The 23,893-nt window shown below is 47.3% G+C and overlaps 1 protein-coding gene and 1 long non-coding RNA gene across 24 annotated transcripts in view; one reads left to right on the top strand and one right to left on the bottom strand.

Annotated features, from left to right (window-relative positions):
- The first annotated feature begins 1,138 nt into the window (after positions 1–1,138).
- The window catches only part of Gm42072, a 32,248-nt gene continuing 9,493 nt past the window's right edge, over positions 1,139–23,893 (top strand). Inside the window, exons 1-2 of one of the 2 annotated variants that reach the window (XR_879798.2) lie at positions 1,139–1,810; positions 19,155–19,691. This is a non-coding gene — a long non-coding RNA (predicted gene, 42072). Of the gene's footprint in view, positions 1,811–19,154; positions 19,692–23,893 lie in introns of those variants that run through there. The other variant, XR_003949664.1, reaches the window with a different exon arrangement.
- Tenm2 (teneurin transmembrane protein 2) overlaps positions 9,929–23,893 on the bottom strand; it is a 1,230,398-nt gene continuing 1,216,433 nt past the window's right edge. For 21 of the 22 annotated variants that reach the window (XM_030245994.1, XM_006533290.3, XM_006533295.4 and 18 more), the window contains 2 exons: positions 13,648–13,778; positions 9,929–12,069 (listed from right to left, as the gene is read on the bottom strand). In XM_030245994.1, coding sequence (XP_030101854.1) covers positions 11,308–12,069; positions 13,648–13,778 — 893 coding nt within the window. In that variant the 3' untranslated portion in view covers positions 9,929–11,307. The remainder of the gene's footprint in view (positions 12,070–13,647; positions 13,779–23,893) is intronic. The other variant, XM_006533294.4, reaches the window with a different exon arrangement.

Here is a 23,893-nt window from a genome sequence, read left to right on the forward strand (position 1 = left end):
CATGTTGCATTAGATTTTGAGCAAGATATGGCCACTGCTACATCCTCTTTCTCCTTGGAGAAGAGCCTCTACCCTGGCCTCACCGTCTACCTTCCATCCAGCACATGTGGATCAGCAGGCAGGGGTGCAGCTAGCCAGGCTCCTCCACCATCCACTTCAAATACTTCTAGATAGATGACGCAGGTACCAACCATCTACTACATGAGATGATTCAGAAATATCAGTCTGCCCTGGCAGCCTATTGAAAAGAAATTTGTCCTTGAAGCTTGTATCTGATTTTGACCTTGTATTCAACTTAACTGTTTCCTTGGTGGACATTTAATACTCCGTTCGTATCTTATCTTAATTTGGTCCTTAGTCCATATGGCTCAGCCACTCTGTGGCTGAGTAGAATAAGCTCTGGAAGAGAACCCCCCAGCCTGGTGGATCTTTGCGAGCAGGGTGTAGCCATCTTTGCAGGGTGTTAATTGACAGTTGACTGTCCCAGGATTTCTGCCAAAGGCTCTAGAACCTCTCACTGCTTCGCTCTTGTTGTCTAACTGCTGGAAAAGTCTGAGCCTTGAGATCCACTTTTCATTCTAGTGTTTGCCTTCTTTACCTCTGTTGTGTTGTTACTTGCCAGGTTGGGGCCCGCAGCAAGAGCAACATCCTTCTAGCACCAGAGATGTCCAGCATACGTTGTGTGCCTGCCCATGTGCAAAGCACATATGTGGAGTGCCCAGTGAGCCCCAGCTTGCGTCCGTGTCTGTGTGCATGCACTCACATGGAACACTCAAAGGGTTGGCTGCATGAGGGACATTTGCATTGACAATGGTGAATTTATTCATTCTTTAAATTTATGTAATTTTTTTTTGGGGGGGTGCTATCCAGTTATTTAAGAAGTGATGGATTTTGGGTTTTCTATGATTCGACCCCAGCAACAAGTCATTGTGTAAAGAAAATTAAAATCGCAGGGCGTGGTGGCACATGCCTTTAATCCCAGCACTTGGGAGGCAGAGGCAGGTGGATTTCTGAGTTTGAGGCCAGCCTGGTCTACAGAGTGAGTTCCAGGACAGCCAGGGCTATACAGAGAAACCCTGTATCAAAAAACAAAACAAAAAAAAATTAAAATTGATGCAGTAGCCAAGCAAAATAAAATAACAAAGGGGAAAACAGTTTAAAAATTCACTGGTTCTAAAACTGTATGGTTTATATTTCCACTGGCAACAGGGCTGATCTTACTTGAAAGCAGAAAGGAAAGATTCCTGTGTGTTCCCGTTTACTGTTATGTATGTGCAGTATATATACCAGATGCCCTGTGCTACCCTGTTCTAACTTCCTGTCTGTCCTTGGAGCAGACAGACACGCGTCTGAACATCAGAGAGTAACCAGATCCCCCTATGACTCACTTGGTGTGTGTGTATGCTGCACCTCCTGTACACCCTTGTTGTACACATTGCGTTAGTCACACACCACGAACGCCCTCCGACCCCAGTGTGCCTCTCCTCACACTCAGACGCACTTTTATTCACATCTGGACAGGTGTGGCGGATTTGTGGTCATGAGACTGCCATCTCCTCAAGGCAGCTGCCTGAAGACTTACCAGCAGGGCACTGGTGGACACGAGCTCACATTCTCTGCGGAAGTGTTCTCAAACTCCAAGACAGCATCCTCAGGACTTGCCCTGAGAACACGCTGAGCATCCATTGTTAACATAGCATCCCACGGGACTCTATGGAGCTGCGAGATCCTCGGCATGGCATGTAACAGGATAAGGAAATGAACACTGCTCTGCCACCTCAGACTCCGGTCATCTTCACTCTGGGGAAAGGTGCGTGGAAAACCCTGGGTTCCTCTTCCTCTCTTTCCTATTGCTCTGATGGCTACTTAGCAGGGTAACGCACTCATGGGAATATTTAAGCTTAAAGACAGAATCTGGCTAGCCCACTTCAGAGCACTCAGCTGCTCTGCCCCCTCCATACTGGACACTCCCCCCCGGACACCCCCCCTCCGTGGGGCACCCCCCCACGGCACACCCCCCACCAGACACAGTGCCCCCCACTGGACAAGCCCTCCTCCACCGGACACAGCCCCCCCAGCTCCCCCCACTGGATACAGCCCCCCCCCCACTGGACACAGCCCCCCACCCCTAGTGGGCTGATGGTGGGGAGAGCTGGAGGAAGCACCCTTAACTCTTTCTTTCTCAACGGGATAGTCAGCCACCAAAGGGTACTTGGAAGGCTGAGTCAGGAGAATTGCTGTCTGTTCAAGGCTATCTTGGACTACACAGTGAGATTTATTTAGGCCAGCCTGAGGTCTAATGTGGGACTTTGTCTTGAACATAAACAAACAAAGCTCCTGGGTGTTGTGGTCTAGGAGAGGAGAAATGGGGGAGTTCCAGAACCCAGAGGAGTATGGGTAATCAGCCTATATGATCAGAGGTCTAAGGCTTTTCTTTTCGGAAATCTGAAGCTTGCAGGAATGAGAGGAGGAAAAGGGGGCTGGGGACAGAACACAGGGGACAATGGTTTTCCAATGGGGAAAGTTATAACATCCTAGGGGACATTTGGAAGTGTCAGAAGGGCTGTCACAGCTGGGTGGGGGGTGGTGATATAAGGTATATAAGTATGGAATCTAGTAGGTAGAGGCCAGAGTTGCTGCTCTCTCTTTCTCCCCCATATCTGTATCTGTATCTGTATCTGTGTCTGCGTCTGCGTCTGCGTCTGTATATATGCATACACATATGCTCATATGGGTATATGATGTATATGTAAATGCAAATGTATAGTGTGTTAGAAACATCAAATCTCTTGTAAGTCACATGCTAGCCTTCCAGAAATGAAAAGCCACCTGACCCCAAGTGTCGCTATCTCAGAGCTTAAAAAAAGATTGCTCTAGAATACAGGATGGTCCAATGAGCAGAGCCTCACTGACAGTTGCCCACAGAGACAGGTCAGCATGCCTCCCAAAAGTGTGAAGGAGAGCCAGATTCAGAAGAAAAGAATGGAGGACTTCCTGTCACACCAAGATGACACGGACCTGTCCAGGGGACAAGCTCCTCTGGCTAGTGTTGAGTGTAGACTTCCTGCCTTCCCTTCCCAGAGGACAGGGAGAAAGGGCGTGCTAAGGGCATGTGGGTTGAGGTTTGCTGGGAAGCTTTGCCGGCTGCCTTTTGGGCTATTCCAGTTTGCTGCAGCTTATGCTTGCAAAGCCTCTCCTTTTCACTCTATGCCCAGCGAGGCTGAGCCAGGGTCCTGCCTTTTTTTCATAGCTCCTCCACTATCGTGTAGCCAGGTGACAGTGCCCCCGCTCCTGAATGGCTGGTTTGTGTCTCCATCCCTACTCCCCCAGCGCCCACCTCCTTTTCTTGAGCACCCAAATGTGTCCAGCCCTACCGGGACAGAAAGGACCAGGAGTGAGTCTGCAGCCCCTGTGTGTTACCTAGGCAGTGATCCTCCTGGGAGTCCTCCCATTTCTCACCAATTGCAACCAGACAATTAAAGGTCTTCCTAGCAACAGAGGGAGGAGCAGGGTCTCTCTGCTGTTGCCATGGTTGCTGGTAAGGATGCAGACTTGGGATGAAGCAATACGTGGAGGAAACCTCTCTGGGAGAAAAAGGCCACATGAGTGTTGGAGTCAAGATGGCACCTTGTGGACTTCCTTTCAGCCCTAGAACCTCCCATGCCTGAAATCAGCCATGCTCGTGCCTTCCTAGTGTTCCTTTAAATTCAGGTTCCGTCACTGATGAGCACAAATCTCTTGGTTAATACCGTGATACCCTTTGGGGTCTGTTTCTAGCCTTCATCCTCTCTTAAAATTTTTTTTACAACAGGAATTTGTCTAATTCCTGTCATTTGTAAACACAACAGATTTCATCAGGCCAAGGGCTCTCACCTCAGGATAAAAACAGCTTTTGTGGGAGATAAGGCCGAGATAAGGGCTTCTGGAGGGAGTGGCCAACCCTGCAGGTCAGAGATAGTTACCAATAGCAGGAGACAGATCCGGCTATGGAGGGGTGGGCTCTGCCTGTGGGGTTTACTCTGTTAGTGGCCTCTCTAGGCCAGTTTCCTCATCTGCCCCCCAGTGTGTGGGAGGTTCAAATGAGGTCAGCTAATTTGAATGACAGGGTCTGTGAATGCATGAGGTCATTTTTACATCCCCCTGGGATTGGGCTCAGAGGGAGAAGAGGCAGAGGAGGGAAGGGGAGAGAGGTTGGAGGTAACGCCTCACTAAATCTAAGGTGGGTGGAGAGCCAGCGATCTTTTTAAGAAGGCTGAAAATAGCTTGCTACAAAGCACTAGCCAGCGGCTTCCTTGTACAAGTTTTTTTTTTTTTTTTTTTTTTTAAACCGCAGGGTGCTAGGGTGAGGTGTTCTTATCTCCACTTCTTAGAGAAGAAGTTGGGGAAAGTGCTCAGACTTAGCTGGAGAGGGGGGTGCAACTGGAATTTCAACCGAAGCTTCCTCTTCATACTTTCTCACACATAGCCCAGGTTGGCTTTGAATTCCCTGTCTGTTGCTCCTTCACCTCTAAGTGCCGAGACTACCGCAATGCTTTTATATTTATTTTAGGAACGAGAAAAAGTGAGGTCACGACTAGGGATGCGAAGGACGTTTGGGAATGTACCCGGCTGGTGCTTGAGAAGCGGCAAGGAGAATCGGTCGGTCTGTTTCCTGGCTGCTATGCAACCGGGCTTCTCCCTATCCAGAGTCTTGTAGCTCACCCCTGAGTTGGAAAGCCTCTCTCGGCAAACAGAGAGCCTAGCAAGATTTAGCGGGAAAGTCTGCCATCTGGTGGCCAAAGGGAGGAGCTCACGGCTTGGGAAAGCGCGGCGTTGGAGAATAGATGTAGACAGCATTTGAAGTGGCGAGGGCTGCGGGAACAGAACAAGGCTGCCTAGCTGTCTCAGCATTCAATGTGGGGCCTGGGTGTGCGCAGGACGGAGCAGAACAGTCCTTATTAATAGTCCCCCACCTCGTCCGCCTCCTGAATAGTGAGTGTCCTTTCCTCTAGGGGCTGGAGAAGGTGAAGGACCCAGAGCAAGGTCTTAGCAGATTTCCTGCTTTTTAGTTCAACTCTTTGGACACTGTCACCAACTCCTAGCTCAGCTCCTAGCCCGAGTCTCACGCCTGTTCCTTCCGCCCGCGGAGTGAGGAGGAATTTATCTGCGTCCCGCCCCTCCGGTTTTTAATTCTGTCCCTCATGCTGCTGGCAAGTGAAGATGCCCAGGGGCTCTACACCTGGCTTCTAATTTAGAGAAATCCTGACTAAATGGGCCTAGGGGCTTCTGTCAAAGGCTCCCAGATGATTCCTGCATCTCGTTCCCTGGTGCTGAGGTGAAACCCAGGGCCTTTGTGCTTGCCGGGCAAACTTCTATTCCTGCGCTACATCTCCCTCATGTGATGTCACAGCTAGCCCCTCTGTAGCCTTCCTACCTTCAGGCGATCTACTTGTACTCTCTCCATTTGTGAGGACTCTGACTCATTTTAGCATCATCTCATTTCCTGGCCTTGTCGGCTGGTGTCTAGATTAGATGTCCATGGAGACAACAGGGTCTTCTCAGGGCTTCTTGCTCTAGTCTGTCAACTTTCCCACCAGCTCTGACCCCACTGTATCCCACGACTGTCTTGGGAGTTCGTCTCACCCCTGACGGAGCGCTTTCTGGGCAAGTTTTATTCATCTTTGCATCGTCCACTTCTGACAGTGCCGGGGACGAGCCGTGCCTGGTGACTCGGGATGTCGATAAATGGATAAATGCTCGAGCTGATTCCGCCTAGTCGGACAGGCAGACTTCAAGTTGCTGAGACCCTCGACCTTCTAAATGTCACTCTTTCTGACAATCCCTTAAGGCCGTGAACACGGGTCAGATGCTGAAAGCACTTGCTGCAGCTGCCTGGACCTGGGAGGGTGGGAGGGGAGGGGCTCTTGACAAGGTGACACACAATGTGCGGGGGGTGTGTGTGTGTGTGTGTGTGTGGGGGGGGGTGAAGTCCCAATCCCCTAATCCTGCCTAGCTGCTGCATGAGAGCTCCCCTCCCCACTCTTCAAAAAAACCAAACCAAACCAAACCAAACCAAACAAAAACAAAAAAACCCAAACCTGTGCTTGGAACAAATATGATAAAAAAAAAACCCAAACAACAAGTAATATTAAGTGTTTACCGCGTTTCATTTAACCCTCAGGTGGCTCACCCCTGAAGCAGTAACACTACTAAGTGAAATGGGCTTTTTTTGATGGGGTGTTAATTTGTATTGAGTTGTCTCTTTAAGCAGCTAATACTTTTTATCTAATTGGTACCTGTAACTTTTTCTGGTTTCTACAGTTTAAAATATTAATTTGGTGTTTTGCCTGCCTATATGCGTGTGGACCATATGTGTTCAGTATCCGAAGAGGCCAGAAGAGGGCATTGTATCCCTTGGGATTAGAAATATTGCTCTGTGGATACTAGGAATTGAACCAGGGTTCCCTGGAAGAGTAGCCGAGTTCTGTAACCACTGGACCATCTCTCTCCAGTCCTCCCTCCCTCACACTAATTTTTTTTTTTTAAAGACAGTCTCACCACGTCTCCCTGGATGGCCTGGAACTTGGTTATAGACCAGGTTGACCTTGAACTCAAAGAGATTTGCCTGTCTCTGCTTCCAGAATGCCAGGTCTAAAGGTGATCACTACCACTTGGCCACTTTCCACACTTTTTGTCCCCTTTTGGAATTCTGAGGATGGAACCCAGGGTCTAGCATAGGTTAGTTAGGCAGGTGCTGTACACCACTGAGCCACATCTCCAGCCTCATTTCTACATTTAGTGGGCAGTTATCAGAACTGGTCCCCAGGCATGCTGATGTCACAGTGTCTATCCTTAGAGAACCATTGGGCTCCAGGACCCTCCATCAATCATTGTCCTAGCTTGAGGAGAGGTAAGGGACTTTTCAGCCAGCCAGGCTTGCTTCTGTCCTCCTAGGATGTACCTCTGTGGTTTACAATGTGGGGCTGGATCCTCAGGGATATATCAGAAAACTAAGGGATATTTCAAAGATGGTGGACCCTAAAGAGAATATGTTCTCTAGCCTGTGAAAATCTTCTGAGGCTACAGGGGCAGAGAAGTCTTGGACTGAGTCCCCATGGTCTGGGGCAACTCCCTGTACCACTTTGCAGGTGCATCTACCTGGTGAGACATCTTCCTCTTTTGTTTCGCAGCTCCAGGTTCCACAGCCCACAGCTACCTCTACCCACTCCTTCTGAGGATGATAACCCCACCCAGTACATCAGAGAGATGCTTCTGGGGCCACGTTCCTTTCTGGGCAACTCCTGAGGCCTGGTTTAAGTGAGGCTAACCACGCCTCCCTTTCTGCTCATAGAGGCCACTTGGAAACTGACTGGATGACCAGGAAGACAGAGCATTGGAGATCTCAGGAGGGCCTCTGGGCAAAGCACCAATTAGCCAGATATCTAGAAGAAGTTATGGACACGGGGTCTTTGAGTCTGATACCTCCACCTTCCAGATGAGTGCTGTTCATTAAGCGGTTCCCACCTGCATGGTGAATGACATGGGAGAGTCGTCTGAAACTCCCGATGCTCAGCTTACCTCCGGATCCTCCTCTGGGGTGCTGATACCTCTCTATCTTAGATTCAAGGCTCCCTCAGCCTCCTCTTCATCTCACTTATGAGACTGTTTCAGCTGCCTCACTACCTGTTCTGCATACCACAGTACAACACTTATGACACTGAAATGAATGACTCCCCTTTGCTACCATTTAAAAGAATCCAGGCCAAATAAATGGGACAGACAGACAGACAGATAGATAAGCAGATAGAAAGACAGGTAGAGAAGGCAGATAGACAGACAGACAGATAAACAGATAGGCAGATAGATAGATAGGCAGACAGACAGACAGGCAGACAGACAGATAGATAAACAGATGGACCGACAGACAAATAGACAGGCAGACTGGCAGATAGACAGATAGATTAAGCAGACAGGCAGTCAGGCAGATAGACCGATAGCCAGGCAGACAGACAGCTAGATAAGCAGACAGACAGACAGACAGGCAGGCAGGCAGGCAGGCAGACAGGCAGATAGATAAGCAGATAGACTGACAGACAGACAGGCAGGCAGGCAGGCAGGCAGACTAGCAGATAGACAGATAGATAAATAGGATCCAGGCATTACCTTGTGCATCTTCTGAACCCAACCAGCTCTCCTATGTTCCCGCCTCACTACCTCTCTCTGCCACAGTTCCTCTGCGTTCTCTGGTCTCTGTCTTGGGAATGGGTTCCCTTCTGTTCACCTGGCTAACTCCTGCTGAACCTTCAGACCCTGCCGTGGCTGCTTCATAAATCTTCATCCTTGGCACCAGAACGCCCCTGCCGTTTTCATTTCTAGAGCTCTTTCTGGTCTGCTGTCTCCCCGTGTACCTGCCTGCGAGTGTTGGGAGGCATGAGCTTCTGTTTGTGTCTGCTTCTCTTCTGCACCCCAGGCCTTAGCCTGGCTGCTGTGGTGCATTCTCCAGAAGACGCTGTTCAGTGAATGAAAGGTGGTGGTGGTGGCGGGGGGTCTCTGGAAATGCTGCATTGCAGAGCCACAATTGAGAACAGCAACCCAGCAAAGCACAGCTTCATACTGGCTGCTGATGCTATTTTAATTGTAGAAGTGGTCTAAACCCAAACTACATTAAAGCCTCAAAGGCTCTTGTTACTTGATTTGCCCAATGTCTTTGAGTTTGGAGGTAAGCTGATCTATCTGGGAAGAAGAGTGTATCAATGGACACACAGCCACACAGTGTGCAAGCTTCCAAAGTGGCGGGTGCGACCACCCTGGATCGTCGTCTGCTATTGGCTTTCATAACTAGAAAGTGGTGACAGTGAGGTCCCCGCTGTCCCAGGAGGGCTGGTCTGGGGGTCCTTACAGCCTCACCCACCATGGCCGGATTCTCCTGTCCCCTAGAGTGGAGAAGTCTCAGAGTCACTAGAGCATTTGAGGGAGCATTATCAAAGATGCTCCAGCTGTCGGAGGGCATCCCAGCATGTGTGTGGCGGAGGCAGAAGGATCAGATGTTCAAAGACAACTTGGACTAAATAGCAGTTTGAGGAGCACCTAGACCACATGGGGCCCCATCTCACTGTCTCCTCACCATAAAACAAAACACAGACGCAAACAAAAACCCTTCCTCCATAACCAAAATAAAACAAAAACTTGTTTGTTTTTTTTCCCAAGATGGTCCAAGGACAGACTGAGCATCCCTACTAAAACAAAAACAACCAACCAACAAACAAACAAACAAACAAACTCAAATCTGAAGTTCTTGAACCCAGATACAAGGTTACAACTGGAACATTCCAAACAATAAAACTCTGTTATAAACATAAAATTACTAAAAGCACTGTTGCTGGGTGTGGAAGTACATCCCTTTAATCCCAGGAGGTGGGAGAAAAGAAAAGGCAGGCAGATCTCTGAGAGTTTGAGCTTGGTCGCCATGGTGAGCTCCTTCAGGACAGCCTGGGCTATGCAGAGAGACTCTGTTCCAAAACACCGCAGTGCAACCTCCAGGCTCTGTGTATAACACATATGAACCACCAGTGAATTTCAAGCTTTGATCGCTTATTAGGTATGTGCTCTTCTTCTAAGATCTGAAAATAATAAAATCCTAAACCATTAGCTTTCCTCTGACTCCAAACTTTTGGGGTAAGGAATTCTGAATCTGGACCAGCTGAGGCTCTGTGTATCCATCCCTGTTTTTCCAGCCTTTATTGCAGTGGCTCTCAACCTTCTTAACACTGCAACCCTGAAACACGTGTTGTGGTGACCCTCCTTCCCCATAAAACAATTCCATTACTACTTCATAATTATACTTCTGCTAGGGTTCTGAATTGTAATAACACGTGACCCCCCACAGGAGGGCGTGGCCCACAGGGTGAAATCCCCTGCCAATCGAATCACAAAGCATTTCCACAGAGGATCAGTGTCCACAGGAGTTTTAGAGACTTTATTTATGTATAAACAATTTAAACACTTTGCCATAAATTATCTTTGCCTGTCCCTAGTCTTTGCTTAGCAGCAAATTAAAATTAATATAAAAACTCGATGAACAATTCATACATGTATATTACAAAAAAGTTCCTGTACCAAAGTTCTTATTAGACTTTTTTTTTGTGTGTTTTTTTTCTTCACTTTTTAAAATTTTTTTTTGTTTTTATTTATTTATTTATTTTTTTATTTTTCTCTCCTCGTGGTGACTGTCATGTGATTGTCTCAGTTTCTGGACCAAACAAACACACTAATAATTTTAAGTCTGAAACAGTGATTGCGCCTTACGGCATATGTATGTACAGGGCGATCGGAAGTGGTAACCGTTAGCAACAGAGTCACAAATGTTGCATCTCTACCGCAACTGATACCCACAAACTACGGATTCTAAACAGACTACACCCTGTAACTGCGTATTACTGTCCACAATGGAATCTCCAAAGACAAAAAGATTATGAGATTTATGTGTAGTGAGTATAGCCACCATTTTGAATTAAAATTTTACACTCTGCGCTCAAATAAATTAGCTCAGGCCTGACTAAGTGGGGGACCTGAGAGTTAAGTGCCAGACGGTATTGTTTCGCTTTGACTTCTGATACTGATTTTTTTCTTGTGTTTTTCTTTTTCTTTAAAAAGTATTTCCAGTGCTCGATCCTCCGCTTTTGTGCCCCCTCCCTCCCCAGGCGCTACACACAAATCACCCCCAAAGTCGTGTTTTTTAAATGCACCTGTATTTGCTTAAACGAAAACGTCGCAATGTTTGTCCAACTGTCAGTCTGAGTTGTCCTCAGCTGGTCTGGTGATGCCGGCCCTTGTGAATGTCTTTGTGTTGCTCACGTGTCAATGAGTGAGGTATTAGAATATGAGGCCTTCTCGTCTTCATTTCTTCGTTTGTATGGTCGGTGTCTTTGTCTTTTTGTTTGCTTTTTTTTTTTTTTAATTTGTTTCTTTTCTGTTCCTTTCCTTTTGGCTATTCTGCGTCTCTTTTCTGCCTTAGACCCGGAACAAGTGGGTCATATTTTAGGGGAACTTGAAACATTTTGTGTGTGTTTTCATTCGTTCGTTCGTTCGTTCATCCTTTAGTTTTTGTTTTTCCTCAGAATTTGTGGCCGGGCTCTAGTCTACTTCAGGATGAGGGACTTTGCGCTTAGACAGTAGCATTTGAACTCAAAAAATGTGAGCTTTCTTGCCACTTGGGATCCTAAAGCAGCCCGGCCTCAGTGCCCCGTTAGGTCTTCGTCTCCTTAGGAGAGGAGGTCACAGTTGCTCCTGCTGAGCCACCCAGAGAAGAGGTGGCAGCAGGTTATTTTGTTACCTCTTTCCCATCTCATTCTGTCTTAAGAACTGGATGTTGCTGCTACTGTCTGCCAGCTCCGGGTACTGTTCCACCGGAAGTACGTAATAGCCCTCATAACCTTGTACCCGTCCCGTGCTCAGGAGTTGCTGCTTCTCGCCCTCCGTCCACAGGCGGCTGCCCTCTCTCCCGTCCCTGGCTTTCTGCTGCTCCTTGGCCCAGGCAGTACCCAGGGCTCTCTGTCTCGCTTGGTCCAGGACGCGGGCCTTTTCTTCGTCCAGCGTGTCGGGGGTGAGGCCGTAGCGGATACTGAGCAGCAGCGTGGAGTACTGGAACTCAATGTTGGTGAACCTTCGAGTCCTGCCATTCACCAGCAGCGTGGGCTGTGACACCGTCACGTTCACCCCACTCTCCAGCACCTTGCGCCCAATGGTGGTTCCTAGCGTGACCAGGTCACCATCCGCGGCGCCGATCTTCACAAAGTAGTGTGTGTCCTTGCCCTCGATGCTGTAGTGCATCTTGTCTAAGTAGTAGGCATTGTTCAACACGGATGCTACCTTGCGGCTGTCCTCACTGGCGATGCTAGACACTCCTGTGGTCACCCGCCCTTCTTTGATGGCAAACATGATGCCTTTGCCGATGATGGGTGTGGTGGTAGCAAACCAGTGGCCTGCTTTCTCTCGGATGCTGGCATGGAGCTTTTTAGTGATGACCTGTCCTTCCAGAGCCAGGAAGGCCTGGTTATGCCTCTCAGTTGTCTGCTGGACACCTGTAATGAGCTATGGGGACAAGACAAAAAGGAACAGTCAGAAGGTAGCATTGGCAGATCTGAAGCAAGAACTACAGGGACGGTTGCCGAGTGCTCTTTCAGGCTTGATCTGCGGAGCTTATACGTACTGATACAGCCCCTCCTTTAGTAACTAGGGCAGACGGGCTGGTTCCCAGTCCTCTAATGGGGTGCTCTGTTCACTTTGTCACCATGTCACTCACAGAAAGATGGTGAAAAGTTCTCCATCTTGCCTGAGTCAGTACGCTGGCTGTGCACCTCCTTCAACTGTGGGAGCCAAGAAATAATCTACATTTGTGGTGCAGCAGCTATCTGGGTACATTTCAGACCCACGGATGTCCTGATGTGGGGATCAGGTGTCTGAACAGCTGGCAGCCCCACTGTTGTGACCTGTCCTGCTCCAAAACCAGTGGCTTGGATAGTCACTGCTTATACTCAAAACCAGGCCAGCTGTAGATGGATCATTGGGGCCCACAGCCCTGTTAGAAAAGCAGCTCTCAGGCTGCTGACAGAGGCTGTGTTCCAGCCAGGTACTCTAGGTGATGTGTGTGCATATTCATATTTGAGAGCTCTGGGCTAAGAGATCCAGGCTTCGAGGGCCAGAGGGAAGTCCCCTCCCACTCCTCCCCACTCTCAGTCCGTTGTTTTGGATCCTGGCCCTGGTTCTGCAGAGGCATGAAATCACCATTATCCCATTGGCCTTGCGTTCTCCACTCACAAATGACAACTTGTCTCAATTGGTGGTTGGGGGACAGGCTGGGATAATGGAAGAGGCTGTGTTTGGGAGGTAACGGCACTTAGATAAATGAGGGAAATGATGGCTATTCATCCACTGAGTGGTCCCTGAGGGGCAGGATAGAGAGAACGCTGTTCTCAATTACCCGGCAGCTCCTCCTTGCCTCTCTATAGTCACACAATCTGGATGACTATTCAGAGCAGCTGAGACCTTCTAGACCACCACAGTGCAGAGCCCTGGTCCCACATCAGGGGGGTCAGCTCCATGCAGTTCCCGAGCTGCCCGTCTGCTGTGGCTGAGGTCTCAGCTGCACCCAAATTGAAACGGACCACCCTTCTGTCATCAGAGGAAGACCCAGGCACTCATTATGTTCTAAAAACTCAATCTGTATGCATTTGGGCCATAACATGCTGAGGTTTTATGTAGGGCATAAAAATATTCTTTAATGGGACAGAAACTGCAAACCACAGTTTTATTGCGTCCCATAAAAAGCTGAAAGGGTTATGATCTTACAGCAGTCCAGATGGCAGGTTGCCACTGGATTCCTCTGGGCTATTGTTAATCAAGGAGTGACCAGAGGGTAGATACTGAACAGATAATGATACCACAATTAAGGTAATCATTGAGGTTGGGAAGAAATATGGGCCAAACTGGAAAAGACCACGATGGCATTCTCTCTGCCTCGGAAGTCTCTGCTTCTGCATAGCTTTTATACCCAGCCTCACTGTTCCTTTCCCAGAAGCCCCCGGGCTCCCGTGTGGCAGTGTCAATGAGGAGAATGAGGACTCTTGTTTGGAGTCTCATCAAGTGCTCATCCCCGACCCAGCTGCTTACCTGTCCGTTCTCGCTTGCTTGACTCTCTGACAGTTCATAGGGGGGAGGCACAAAATACATTTTGGCTCTCGGGAATCCAGGAATGATGTTGCTGAGCTGAAATCCAAACATCACAAGCCAGCTCTTCACGTCTACGGTGGAAGGAAAAATAAAGACTTCTGAAATCACGGGGGTAGGAGGCTGCAGCAGATCTTGCAAAGAGGATAAGATAACTGGGCGGTTAGGTGTGGGATCTAAGAGAAGAGGCTGGCGGTATCTGGTGACAGCCTCTGGGAACTGGAACCAGAGAGTCTTTGAAAAGTAACTTATTTTTTTCTAATGTGCATTAAGTGTTTTACCTAATGTATCCAGGAGCCAGAGGAGGGTATCGGATCCCCTGGAACTGGAGTTTTAGATGGTTGTGAGCTACCACATGAGTTCTGGGAACCAAACCTGGGTCCTCTACAAATGCAGCATGTGCTTTTTACTGTTGAGCCATCTCTGCCACCCAGCCCAGAGAGTCCTTGTATGTGTCCAAGGAAGATGTCTCTCGAAAGGTAGCCATTGATAACCATTATGTTATATTTACAAAGGCCAGTTGTAGAATGGACAGATTCAACTTCAAGTCTCCCTGCCGTGTGAGCCTGGCTGTTAGCCTGTTAGCCTCAGGTCCTTCAGTTTTGAATTAGGACTATAATTGTTCCACCTCATTGCATAGATGTAAGGACTGGAGGAGAAAACACGTAACGAGCTCACTCTACAATCTGGTACATTGACAACTCAACTAATATTTTATTTGAAGGCCACATGAACTCTTCTTTAAAAAGACTTACTATGTACTTTATATCTACAGCTGTTTTTGTCTGCATGTACGTCTGCACACCAGAAGAGGGCATCGGATCCCATGGGATTACAGTTATAGGTGGTTGTGAGCCATCGCGTGGATGCTGGAAATTGAACTCAGGACTTCGGGAAGAGCAGCCCATGCTCTTAATGGTTCTTAATCTCTCCAGCCCCTCCTATGAGCTACCACAGGCCAGGCAGTGTGTCAGAAGGTAGAGGCAACCAGGAGGGATGAGTGATTACTGTCATCGCAGTATGGGACATTTGCCCTGAGGCTCCACACTGAAGTTGGCTTTTGAGGGAAGTCTTCAGGGCTGGACATGATGAACGGACGATTAGTTCTTGAGCCCATTCTTCTAGACCTCCTGTCCTTCAAAGGGGCATCAAGAGACCTGCCCTATTCAGGTGAACATCCCAGCCATTGCATTTCATTTGGACTTACAAAATATGTCTCAGACACCTAGTGGATGGTCCAAGTTTTCTAAGACAGCTCTCCCCACAGGCCTCCTGATCTCCTTTCACTATGGCCCAGGAAGCCTTTACTTAGGGCACTTCCATTTTCATTAGGACCATCAGATTGGCATGCAGAAGGACTGGACTCATTTCGTTCTTTATTTCTATTCACCAAGGCATCTGAGATCTGCGGTCGCATCCTGGGCTTGTCTCTTTCCTGTTCCCTTTCTGTCTTTCTTAAGTTCCACTGGGCCCCTGGAGTTCAAATCTGCCTTTAGGAAAGCTTGCCATGTCTCTAGAGTTTATCAGTCTCGTTCCCCTCTTGCTACAATTCAAACCTCTTCGAACAGAGCACTGGTCTCCCTGCCCTGGCTTTAGCCTCAGGACCATGGCTGACATTGGGCTACTCACCTGAATTCTGTGAAGTGTGCTGCCTCTGTCTCTGACTCTGAACCAGTTCTTAGCGATTTTGTTAGATGAGTGGTTGCTCCTTCTAACACCTCGGCTCCTTAATGCCTTGCCCTCCTCTCATGTCTCACCTTCAGACTTTGTCACTTATAATTCTGGTCCTCCATTATGTCATTTGCATACACATAACCCTCTGGCCTCAGCTCTCTGACTTATTACACAATACCCAGGGCCATCCATCCATCCCATCCCATCCCATCCATCCATCCATCCATCCATCATCCATCCATCCATCATCCATCCATCCATCCATCCATCCATCCATCCATCCACCCACCCACCCGTCCGTCTGTCCGTCCATCCATCCATCCATCCATCATCCATCTCTGTCTCTCAACTTCCTGCTCGTTTGTTTTCTTTCCTAACCTAGCACACATTCCATGACCAACCCCTGGACTCATTCCTTGAGGGTGTATTTGAAGATCCGCTGTCTGCTTTCACTTCCTTATGCCTGTTTGATGAAATCATAGGAGTAATTAAATCCAAGCTGATATCTATTGCACTTTTGTGTCTGTGCAGCTGAATGGTGGAGAAAACAGCTTCACCATGCTTGCAGGTGTCACTGAAAATCCTGCTGCCTGCAACTCTCCTGACTTCCTTTCAGCTATCCATTCATTCTCCTATATTAGCTCTGTAACTATCCTCTATCAATTTATGTGTGTTTGTATATATGCATGTATGTATGTGTGTATGTATGCATGCATGCATGTACCTACCTATCTATGCATCTATGTATATCTACCTATGTATGCATGCATGCCTGTATGTAAGTATGTATGTATCTAATTTATCATCTATCTATCTATCTATCTATCTATCTATCTATCTATCTATCTATCTATCTATCTATCATCTATTTTTTGAGACATGTTTTATATGTAGACCAGGCTGGACTAGAACTTGTGGTGATCCTCCTGCCTCAATCTCCTAAGTGCATGAGTAAGGGACATGTACTTCCATATTTGGTTTTTTTCTTTCCTTCCTGTACACACACACACACACACACACACACACACACACACACACACACTTGTTTGCTCATTTCTCCAAACATCTACAATCTTCTTCCCCTCCCACACACCAATAGTCAACCTTATTTCCTGCTTTTCTGCAGAAATCGAGGCAGCCAGAGAAGGGCTTCCTCCAATGCTATCCCATTTGCCCACAGCACTGTGGCTCAGCCTCTGCACTCTCGAACTCTGCTTTTTCCCCCCATTGCATTATGTGAGCTGCATATGCTGAGTCCCCCACTGTGTGCATGGTCATCACTCTAGGAATCTTTCTCATTCCACAGCAGTGACTCACTAACCCTTCTGATGGATTTACCCCTGGTACCAGCATACTAAGATGCTGCTAAATGTCCTCCTCCAGACAGGCGCTTTCTCACTCCTATTGCCCAGTTTGTATTTGCTTTACAAGGTCCTCCTGAGCTCATACTAAGCTTCCGTGCTCATGGCTTGCTATTCTTCTCATATCTTTGAGCCAGGCCTTTGACCCCTACAGAAATCTCATGTGTCAAGTCTGGAAGAATCTCCACATTTCCAAGCCCCATGCTGACCCTCTTCTTATCTTGTCTGAAACTATCCACCTCACCCAGTTACTATTGTTATTATTATATGTTGGAGGTGTAGCACACAAGCCAAGGCATCAGAGGACATCAGACTGGTTTTCTCCATCTACCATTTTAGGTTCCAGGGTTGGGCTCACCAACCTTGAATGGCAAGCTCCTTTACCCGTGGTGGCATCTCCATGGCCAGAAGTTTTCTGTATTATGTAGTCATCTAGACTTGAGTGGTGGAAGCTGCTTCCAGGCTGACTACAACTGTACAGCCCTGCCTGGCCTTCCTCTAAGCTCAGCACTTGTGCATCTTGTCTGTTTCCAGTTTTGACCAGTCCCAAACTGAATTCTTGACCTGCCCCCTGCCTCTCTATTCTTTTGAAACAATTGTATCTCTATTCTTCTGCCCACCATCCCCAACTCCTTTCTTTTCTCATCCCACATCCAACCCATTGAGGTAAATTTTATATAACACAAAACTCACCATTTTAAGGTGCCCCCAAGTCAGTGGTCTCTAGCATATTCAAAATGTTGGCAGCCATTGTCACTACCTAATTTCATGACACTTGGACCCCCACAAAGAAATCTCATAGGGATTAGCAGTCATTCTGTATGGCCATGTCCCACAGTCCCTAAGCTGCCCTCAGCCTTGGGGCTGCCTCTGTTCTGAACATTTTATATAAATTTATATAAAACCACAGTGTGGTTCAACCACAGAATACATTTTTTTTTTTTGAGACAGGGTTTCTCTTTGTAACAGCCCTGGTTGTCTTAGAACTCACTTTGTAGACCAGGATGGCTTTGAACTCACAGATTTTCATCTGCCTCTGCCTCCCAAGCAAGTGCTGGGATTAAAGTGCCAACAGTGCTTAGAGCTCTCTCTCTCTCTCTCTCTCTCTCTCTCTCTCTCTCTCTCTCTCTCTCTCTCTCTCTCTCTTCTCTCTTTTACGTTTTATGACAGAATACTGTCCCATTGTATGAACAGTCCACATTTTGTCTATATATTCATCAGTTGACAGATAACTGGCTGGTTTATACTTTTTTTTTAAAAACCATCATAAATAATACTACTACGAACCTTCAGGTGTGAACTTTGGTTTGGATACCTATTGCTATGGGTATTGCTTTGTGTCAAGGACCCACTATAATTAAAGTCCCCAAGGTGGTGTTACTGGGAGGTTGGTGGTACCTTTTCATAGGTCATTGGGGTGTGAGGTAGTTCTTCTGTGGCCCTTTGGGTTCTGTTTCTTTTTCCTTTCCCCCCTTCCCTAAGACAGGCTCTCAGGTCTCCCAGTCTGGCCTTTCATTCATTGTGTAGCTGAGGTGTGCTGGGGTTCCAGGCCTGCACCAGCTTATTTGGCGTATGTGTGGTCTGAGCATGAAAGTGTGCTGAGCAAGCACTGAGCCTGCACAGCTACACCCGACCCACCCTTGGAAGCCTTGAGAGGACTGTTAGAGAAGGCTCCAGCCTGCCCCCTTCTGTCCTTTGAGATGTGCCCACAGTCACACAAGTGATTCTACTATTGCCACCAGCCATGCTGTGAGGTCTCCCTCAAAGGAACACAGTTGTCTATCATCTTCCTCTTGACCTTCCAAACTGGGAATTAAATGAACCTTTTTTCTCATTGCAAAGTCACACATCTTAGGTGTCTCATGACAAATCGTCCTCAGTTCCCTTGTTTCCTGAAATTACCTTGGCCCGGATTTTTTTTTTGGGGGGGGGGGAAGGCTTATTTATATTCTTTGCTTCTGCTTTTAAAAACAATATAGATATGTGTCAGCTCCTTGTCTCGTCTGTCATTTCTACCCTCCTGGCCCATCACATCCTGCCTGGTCCTGTAGATGTCTAACTAGCTTGCTGCTCCCAGTCTTTGCCCCACTAAACAGCATAGCAGCCCAGATGATTCCCTAAACACAGAGCACACAAGGCCACTTCCTTGCTCAGAGCTCTCGGATGATGTTTATCAGTGGAAAAGCCAAGGTCACTGGCCTTTAAGGACCCAAGGACCCGCCTCATGACCTCTCTGCTTTGTCTTCTTTCACATTTCTCTGGTGTTTTGAGTCAGGGCCTCTCTCTGTAGTCATGAACTCACCGTCATGTTAGGTGCACATCTGTCTCTGGGTCATCATGACAGCCTGTCCCTCTGCTCAGCATGCTTTTTCCTAAAAGTGTTTTCTGACTCTTCTATTCTCCTATTTCCTTCAGATGTAACTGAAGCTAACTCCACCTGCCATACCGAAGACGCCTTCCTACCCATCCTCAGCAACTCAGAGCCCTTCACTGTGTTCAAGCCTCCCTCTAAATCAGTAGTCACTATCTCACATGCAGTGAATCCTGGGAAATATTTATTCTTTGTTGTCTGTTTCCTGCACTCAGCATGTGTGCTCTACAAGGGGAGGGAATTTAAACATTTATTTATTTACTTGTTTTTTACATAGGGTCTCTCTATGTAGTCCTGAATATCCTGGAGCCCGCTATGAAGACCAAGGTGGTCTACAAATCACAGAGATCTTCTTGCCTCTGCCTCCTGAATGCTAGGATTAAAGGTATACATGCAGGCAAACCACCAATGCAAATAAAATCAAGATAAATAAATCACTGAAAACTAATGTTATTCCTCCTGGTGCGGGGTAGATCTCTTTAATCCTAGCATTTAGGATTAAATGCTACACTGAGGTAGGTGGTCTCAGCCTGATATACATAAGTTCTAGGTTACACAGTGCTAATAAATAGTAAAACCCTGAAAAAAAAGTCATTCACAATAGCTAAGGAATGGGACCAGCCTAGATGTCCATTAACAAGTGAATGGATAAAGAAAATGTGGTGCTTGTACACAAAATTATTATTTTTTTAAGACAGGGTTTCACACAAAATTATTATTTTTTTAAGACAGGGTTTCACGGTGAAGCCCTGGCTGTCCTGAAACTCAATCTGTAGACCACACTGGTCTTGAGCTCACAGAGATCTGCCTGCCTGTGCCTCCTAAGCACTGGGCTTAAAGGCGTGTGCTACCAGTGCTTGGCTTACAAAATGTTTTTTTTTTTTTTAGTTGTAAAGAAAAGTGTAATTGCAACATTTTCAGGAAAGTGGATAGAAATTCTTATGTTAAGTGGAATAAGCTAGACTCTGACAAATGCCATGTTTTCTGTCCTATAGGAATCCTATTCTTGTATACATGTACATATGTGTCGTAAGTAGATCAGTCATAGTCATGTTGCTTCAAAGAGAAGGCTCTCCCATGCCTCTGAATCTAGTGTTAGTCAAGATTGACCCTGCGAAGGAAGAAATCCTAAGTGTGTGTGTGTGTGTGTGTGTGTGTGTGTGTGTGTAGGTGTGTATGTGTGTGTGTGTGTGTAGGTGTGTATGTGTGTGTGTGTGTATGTGTGTGTAGGTGTGTATGTGTGTGTGTGTGTGTATGTGTGTGTGTGTGTAGGTGTGTGTGTGTAGGTGTGTATGTGTGTGTGTGTGTGTGTAGGTGTGTATGTGTGTGTGTGTGTGTAGGTGTGTGTGTGTGTAGGTGTGTATGTGTGTGTGTGTGTGTAGGTGTATATGTGTGTGTGTGTGTGTGTGTGTGTGTGTGTGTAGGTGTGTATGTGTGTGTGTGTGTAGGTGTGTATGTGTGTGTGTGTAGGTGTGTGTATGTGTAGGTGTGTATGTGTGTGTGTGTGTAGGTGTGTGTGTGTGTATAGGTGTGTGTAGGTGTGTGTGTGTATAGGTGTGTGTAGGTGTGTGTGTGTGTGTGTGTGTGTGTGTATAGGTGTGTGTGTGTGTGTGCGCGCGCGCATGCATGTAATAGGATATGGTATAAAACCAGAAGGCAGGTTACTGGGGGGAAGAGAGGGACGATGGTTGGTGGGTGGGCAGTGTAGTATAGTTGGGGGGCATATAAGAAAAAAGTATGTATGGAAATGCCATACTGAAACTCATTACATTATATTTTAAAATACCAAAATAAAAAATAAAAAATAATAAAAATTTAAAAAATAAATATTGGTTTGAAATTGTCTTAAAAAGCCCACTGGGGGGCTGGGGAGAGGGCTCAGTTGGTAAGTGCTTTCTTCATAAGCACGAGGGCCTCGGTTCAGGTCCCTAGCATCTACATAAAGTCCTGCACGTGGCACATATGCCTGGACCCCTAGAGCCGAGGAGGCAACCACAGGCAAAGCCCAGAGCTTGCTCTAGGCTCAGCAAGAGACTCTGTCTCAAAACACAAGGTGGAGAGAGATAGGCAAAGACGCATTGATCTTGGGCCTCCATACACATGTACATACACACACACATGCATACAACATGTGCACATCCACACATACCTGCACACACTAAAGGATAGATAGGTAGATGATAGACAGGGAACACATTACTGTCAAGCAGAAATGACTGGCCTTTATTCTAGAAGCACCCTATGGCCAGACAGGCAGGTGCTCGGTGCACGGGATACTGGCTTCCCGCTTTGGATATTTCTGGCCACTTGCCATGACTTTCTATTTTCTACCACACCCAGATGTTACCTGTGCTAGTATTTACTTGCTATTCTAAAATCAAATATGCCCCACCCTTTTCTTTACTTTGGGAAATCTATTTAAACACGGAACTCTCTATTGCTGCCACACAGGGCAGCAGACCATGAAACTTAAGAGAGTGGAGACAAAGGCACCTGCTCCCTGCAAACATCATTTAGATCTTCACTACAGAGAGCCTGAGACCTGCTCTCTTGGCTGAAAGATGAGCTTTCTTAAGAAGGGTTGCTATATGTAAAAGAGCTTAGAGACCATGAGAATTGTCTTGTTCTTCACAGTGCTCATGGCACGGAATCTCTCATCTGTGTGCCTTATAAACCTGCCCAGGTTTCATCAGAGACAGACAGGACTTGTGTGGAATCTCAGGAAGAGCATGTGAAGTCCTTGTTCCCGCCATCATCTTTCTCCTTTGAGGAACTCCCTCCCTAGCCTGTGTTCTCCTCAGTGAGAGGACACCTCTGCACATCTCTGGGCAGAAAGGTATTTTAAATCGCATGTACTTATTTGGGGATGGGGAGTGCTCGCCACAGTCTAGTGTATGTCAGAGGACAACTTGAGGTGGTTGGTTTTCTCCTTGTACTATATTGGTCTGAGTCATTAGGTTTGTCAGCAAGCTCTAACCCACTGAACTTTCTCCCTGTCCAAGACTAGGGGTTTTTAAGAGCACACCTGTGAGTAGGGATTATCAGGTCACCTCCTTATCATCTGTTTCTTTTCTTTGCCAAACCCTTTCCTTATCTTCCTCTCTCTTATTTTTGTTTTCTAAGGTTCCTTCACCCATCCTTCCTTAATTTCCTCCCTCCCTCCCTTGCTCCCTCCCTCGCTCCCTCCCTCCCTCCCTCCCTCCCTCCCTCCCTTCCTTCCTTCCTTCCTTCCTTCCTTCCTTCCTTCCTTCCTTCCTTCCTTCCTTCCTTCCTTCTTCCCTCCCTCCCTCTCTCCCTTATTCTTTCCTTCCTCCTTCCCTCCCTTCTTCCCTTTTCTCCCTTCCTTTCCTTCTTTCTTCCTTTCCTTCATTCTTCCCTCCCTTCCTCCCTCCCTCTCATCCTTCCATCCTTCCTTCTCTACCTCCTTTCCTTCTTTCCTTTCTCTTTTCCTTTCATCCCTTCTCTCTTTTCTCCCTTTCTTCCCTTCCTTCTTCCCTCCTTCCTATCCTTCTATCCTCCCTTTCCTTCATTTCATCCTTCCCTTCCCTTTCTCCCTTCCTTCCCTCTCTTCCTCCATTCTTTTCTTTCCTTCCCTCCCTCCCTTCCTTTCCATCTTTCTGCCCTCCCTCCCATCCTTCCATCCTTTCTTCCCTTCCTTCCATCTATCCTTTCTCCCTTTCTCTCTCCCTCCCTCCTTTCTCCCTCTCTTTCTTTCTTTCTTTCTTTCTTTCTTTCTTTCTTTCTTTCTTTCTTTCTTTCTTTCTTTCTTTCTTTCTTTCTTTCTTTCTCTCTTTCTCTTTCTCTCTTTCTTTCTCTCTTTCTTTCTCTCTTTCTCTCTCTCTTTCTCTCTCTCTTTCTCTCTCTCTTTCTCTCTTTCTCTTTCTCCCTCCCTCCCTCCCTCCCTCCCTCCCTCCCTCCCTCCCTCCCTCCCTCCCTCCCTCCCTCCTTCCTTCCTTCCTTCCTTCCTTCCTTCCTTCCTTCCTTTCTCCTTCCCTCCCCTGCTCTGCTGTCATTACAAGTGTTCCCTTCCACACAGGTTCTGCTCTGAAGTTTCTGACATACTTTGATTCTCATGTAAACCTTCCACCTCTGTTCAAGACATACATCATATCCTGGTCCCACCAGGGTCAGTGCAGGTCCTATGAGTCCCTTTGAAGTGGCAGGTGTGTTGAAAGACAGGTTCCCTGAACAAATGGTCTGTCTAAAGACAGACCACAAAGCAAGTGCTGGCAGCATAGCCAGTCCTAACAGTTATCCCTCCTCTTCTCATATTCTTCACAGCCACTGCTGCTGCCACCTACAGTATACTTCCTGAAAAGTGTCACAGCACCTTCAAGCGTTAAGTATAAATATGCAAAGGAGGTGGTGTGAAATGGGTGTGGCTCTCCTCAGAGAGATTACATACACAATCCCACTTAACTGCAGCATGCCCTCACCTTGTGTATCCAAGGCTCTTCAGGGAGAAAGGGTAAGAGGGAACATGGCTCACCATGTTCCTTCTAGATGGTTCATTTAACTCCGATGTTGTGGGCCTATGCTTCCCTAAAGCGACACATCTGATAAAGCTCTGTCTGGATTAACTTCAAGGTGCATCTGGAGGCTTCTCCCATATTCCCTGAACAGTATGCCAGTGTGTCTCTACTCCGCTGCCACTCACTCTAGTTAGAACTGGTGTTTGGGGGATGTACTTAGATTCTGACATCAGGACGTGGCAGAGGACCAGGTGGCACTTGGGCTGGACATAGGTCCACTGTGTCCAAGACCTCGTGAGCAGCTCCTTGTG

Source organism: Mus musculus, chromosome 11 (assembly GCF_000001635.26).
Source record: "Mus musculus strain C57BL/6J chromosome 11, GRCm38.p6 C57BL/6J".
Classification (NCBI taxonomy): Eukaryota; Metazoa; Chordata; class Mammalia; order Rodentia; family Muridae; genus Mus; species Mus musculus.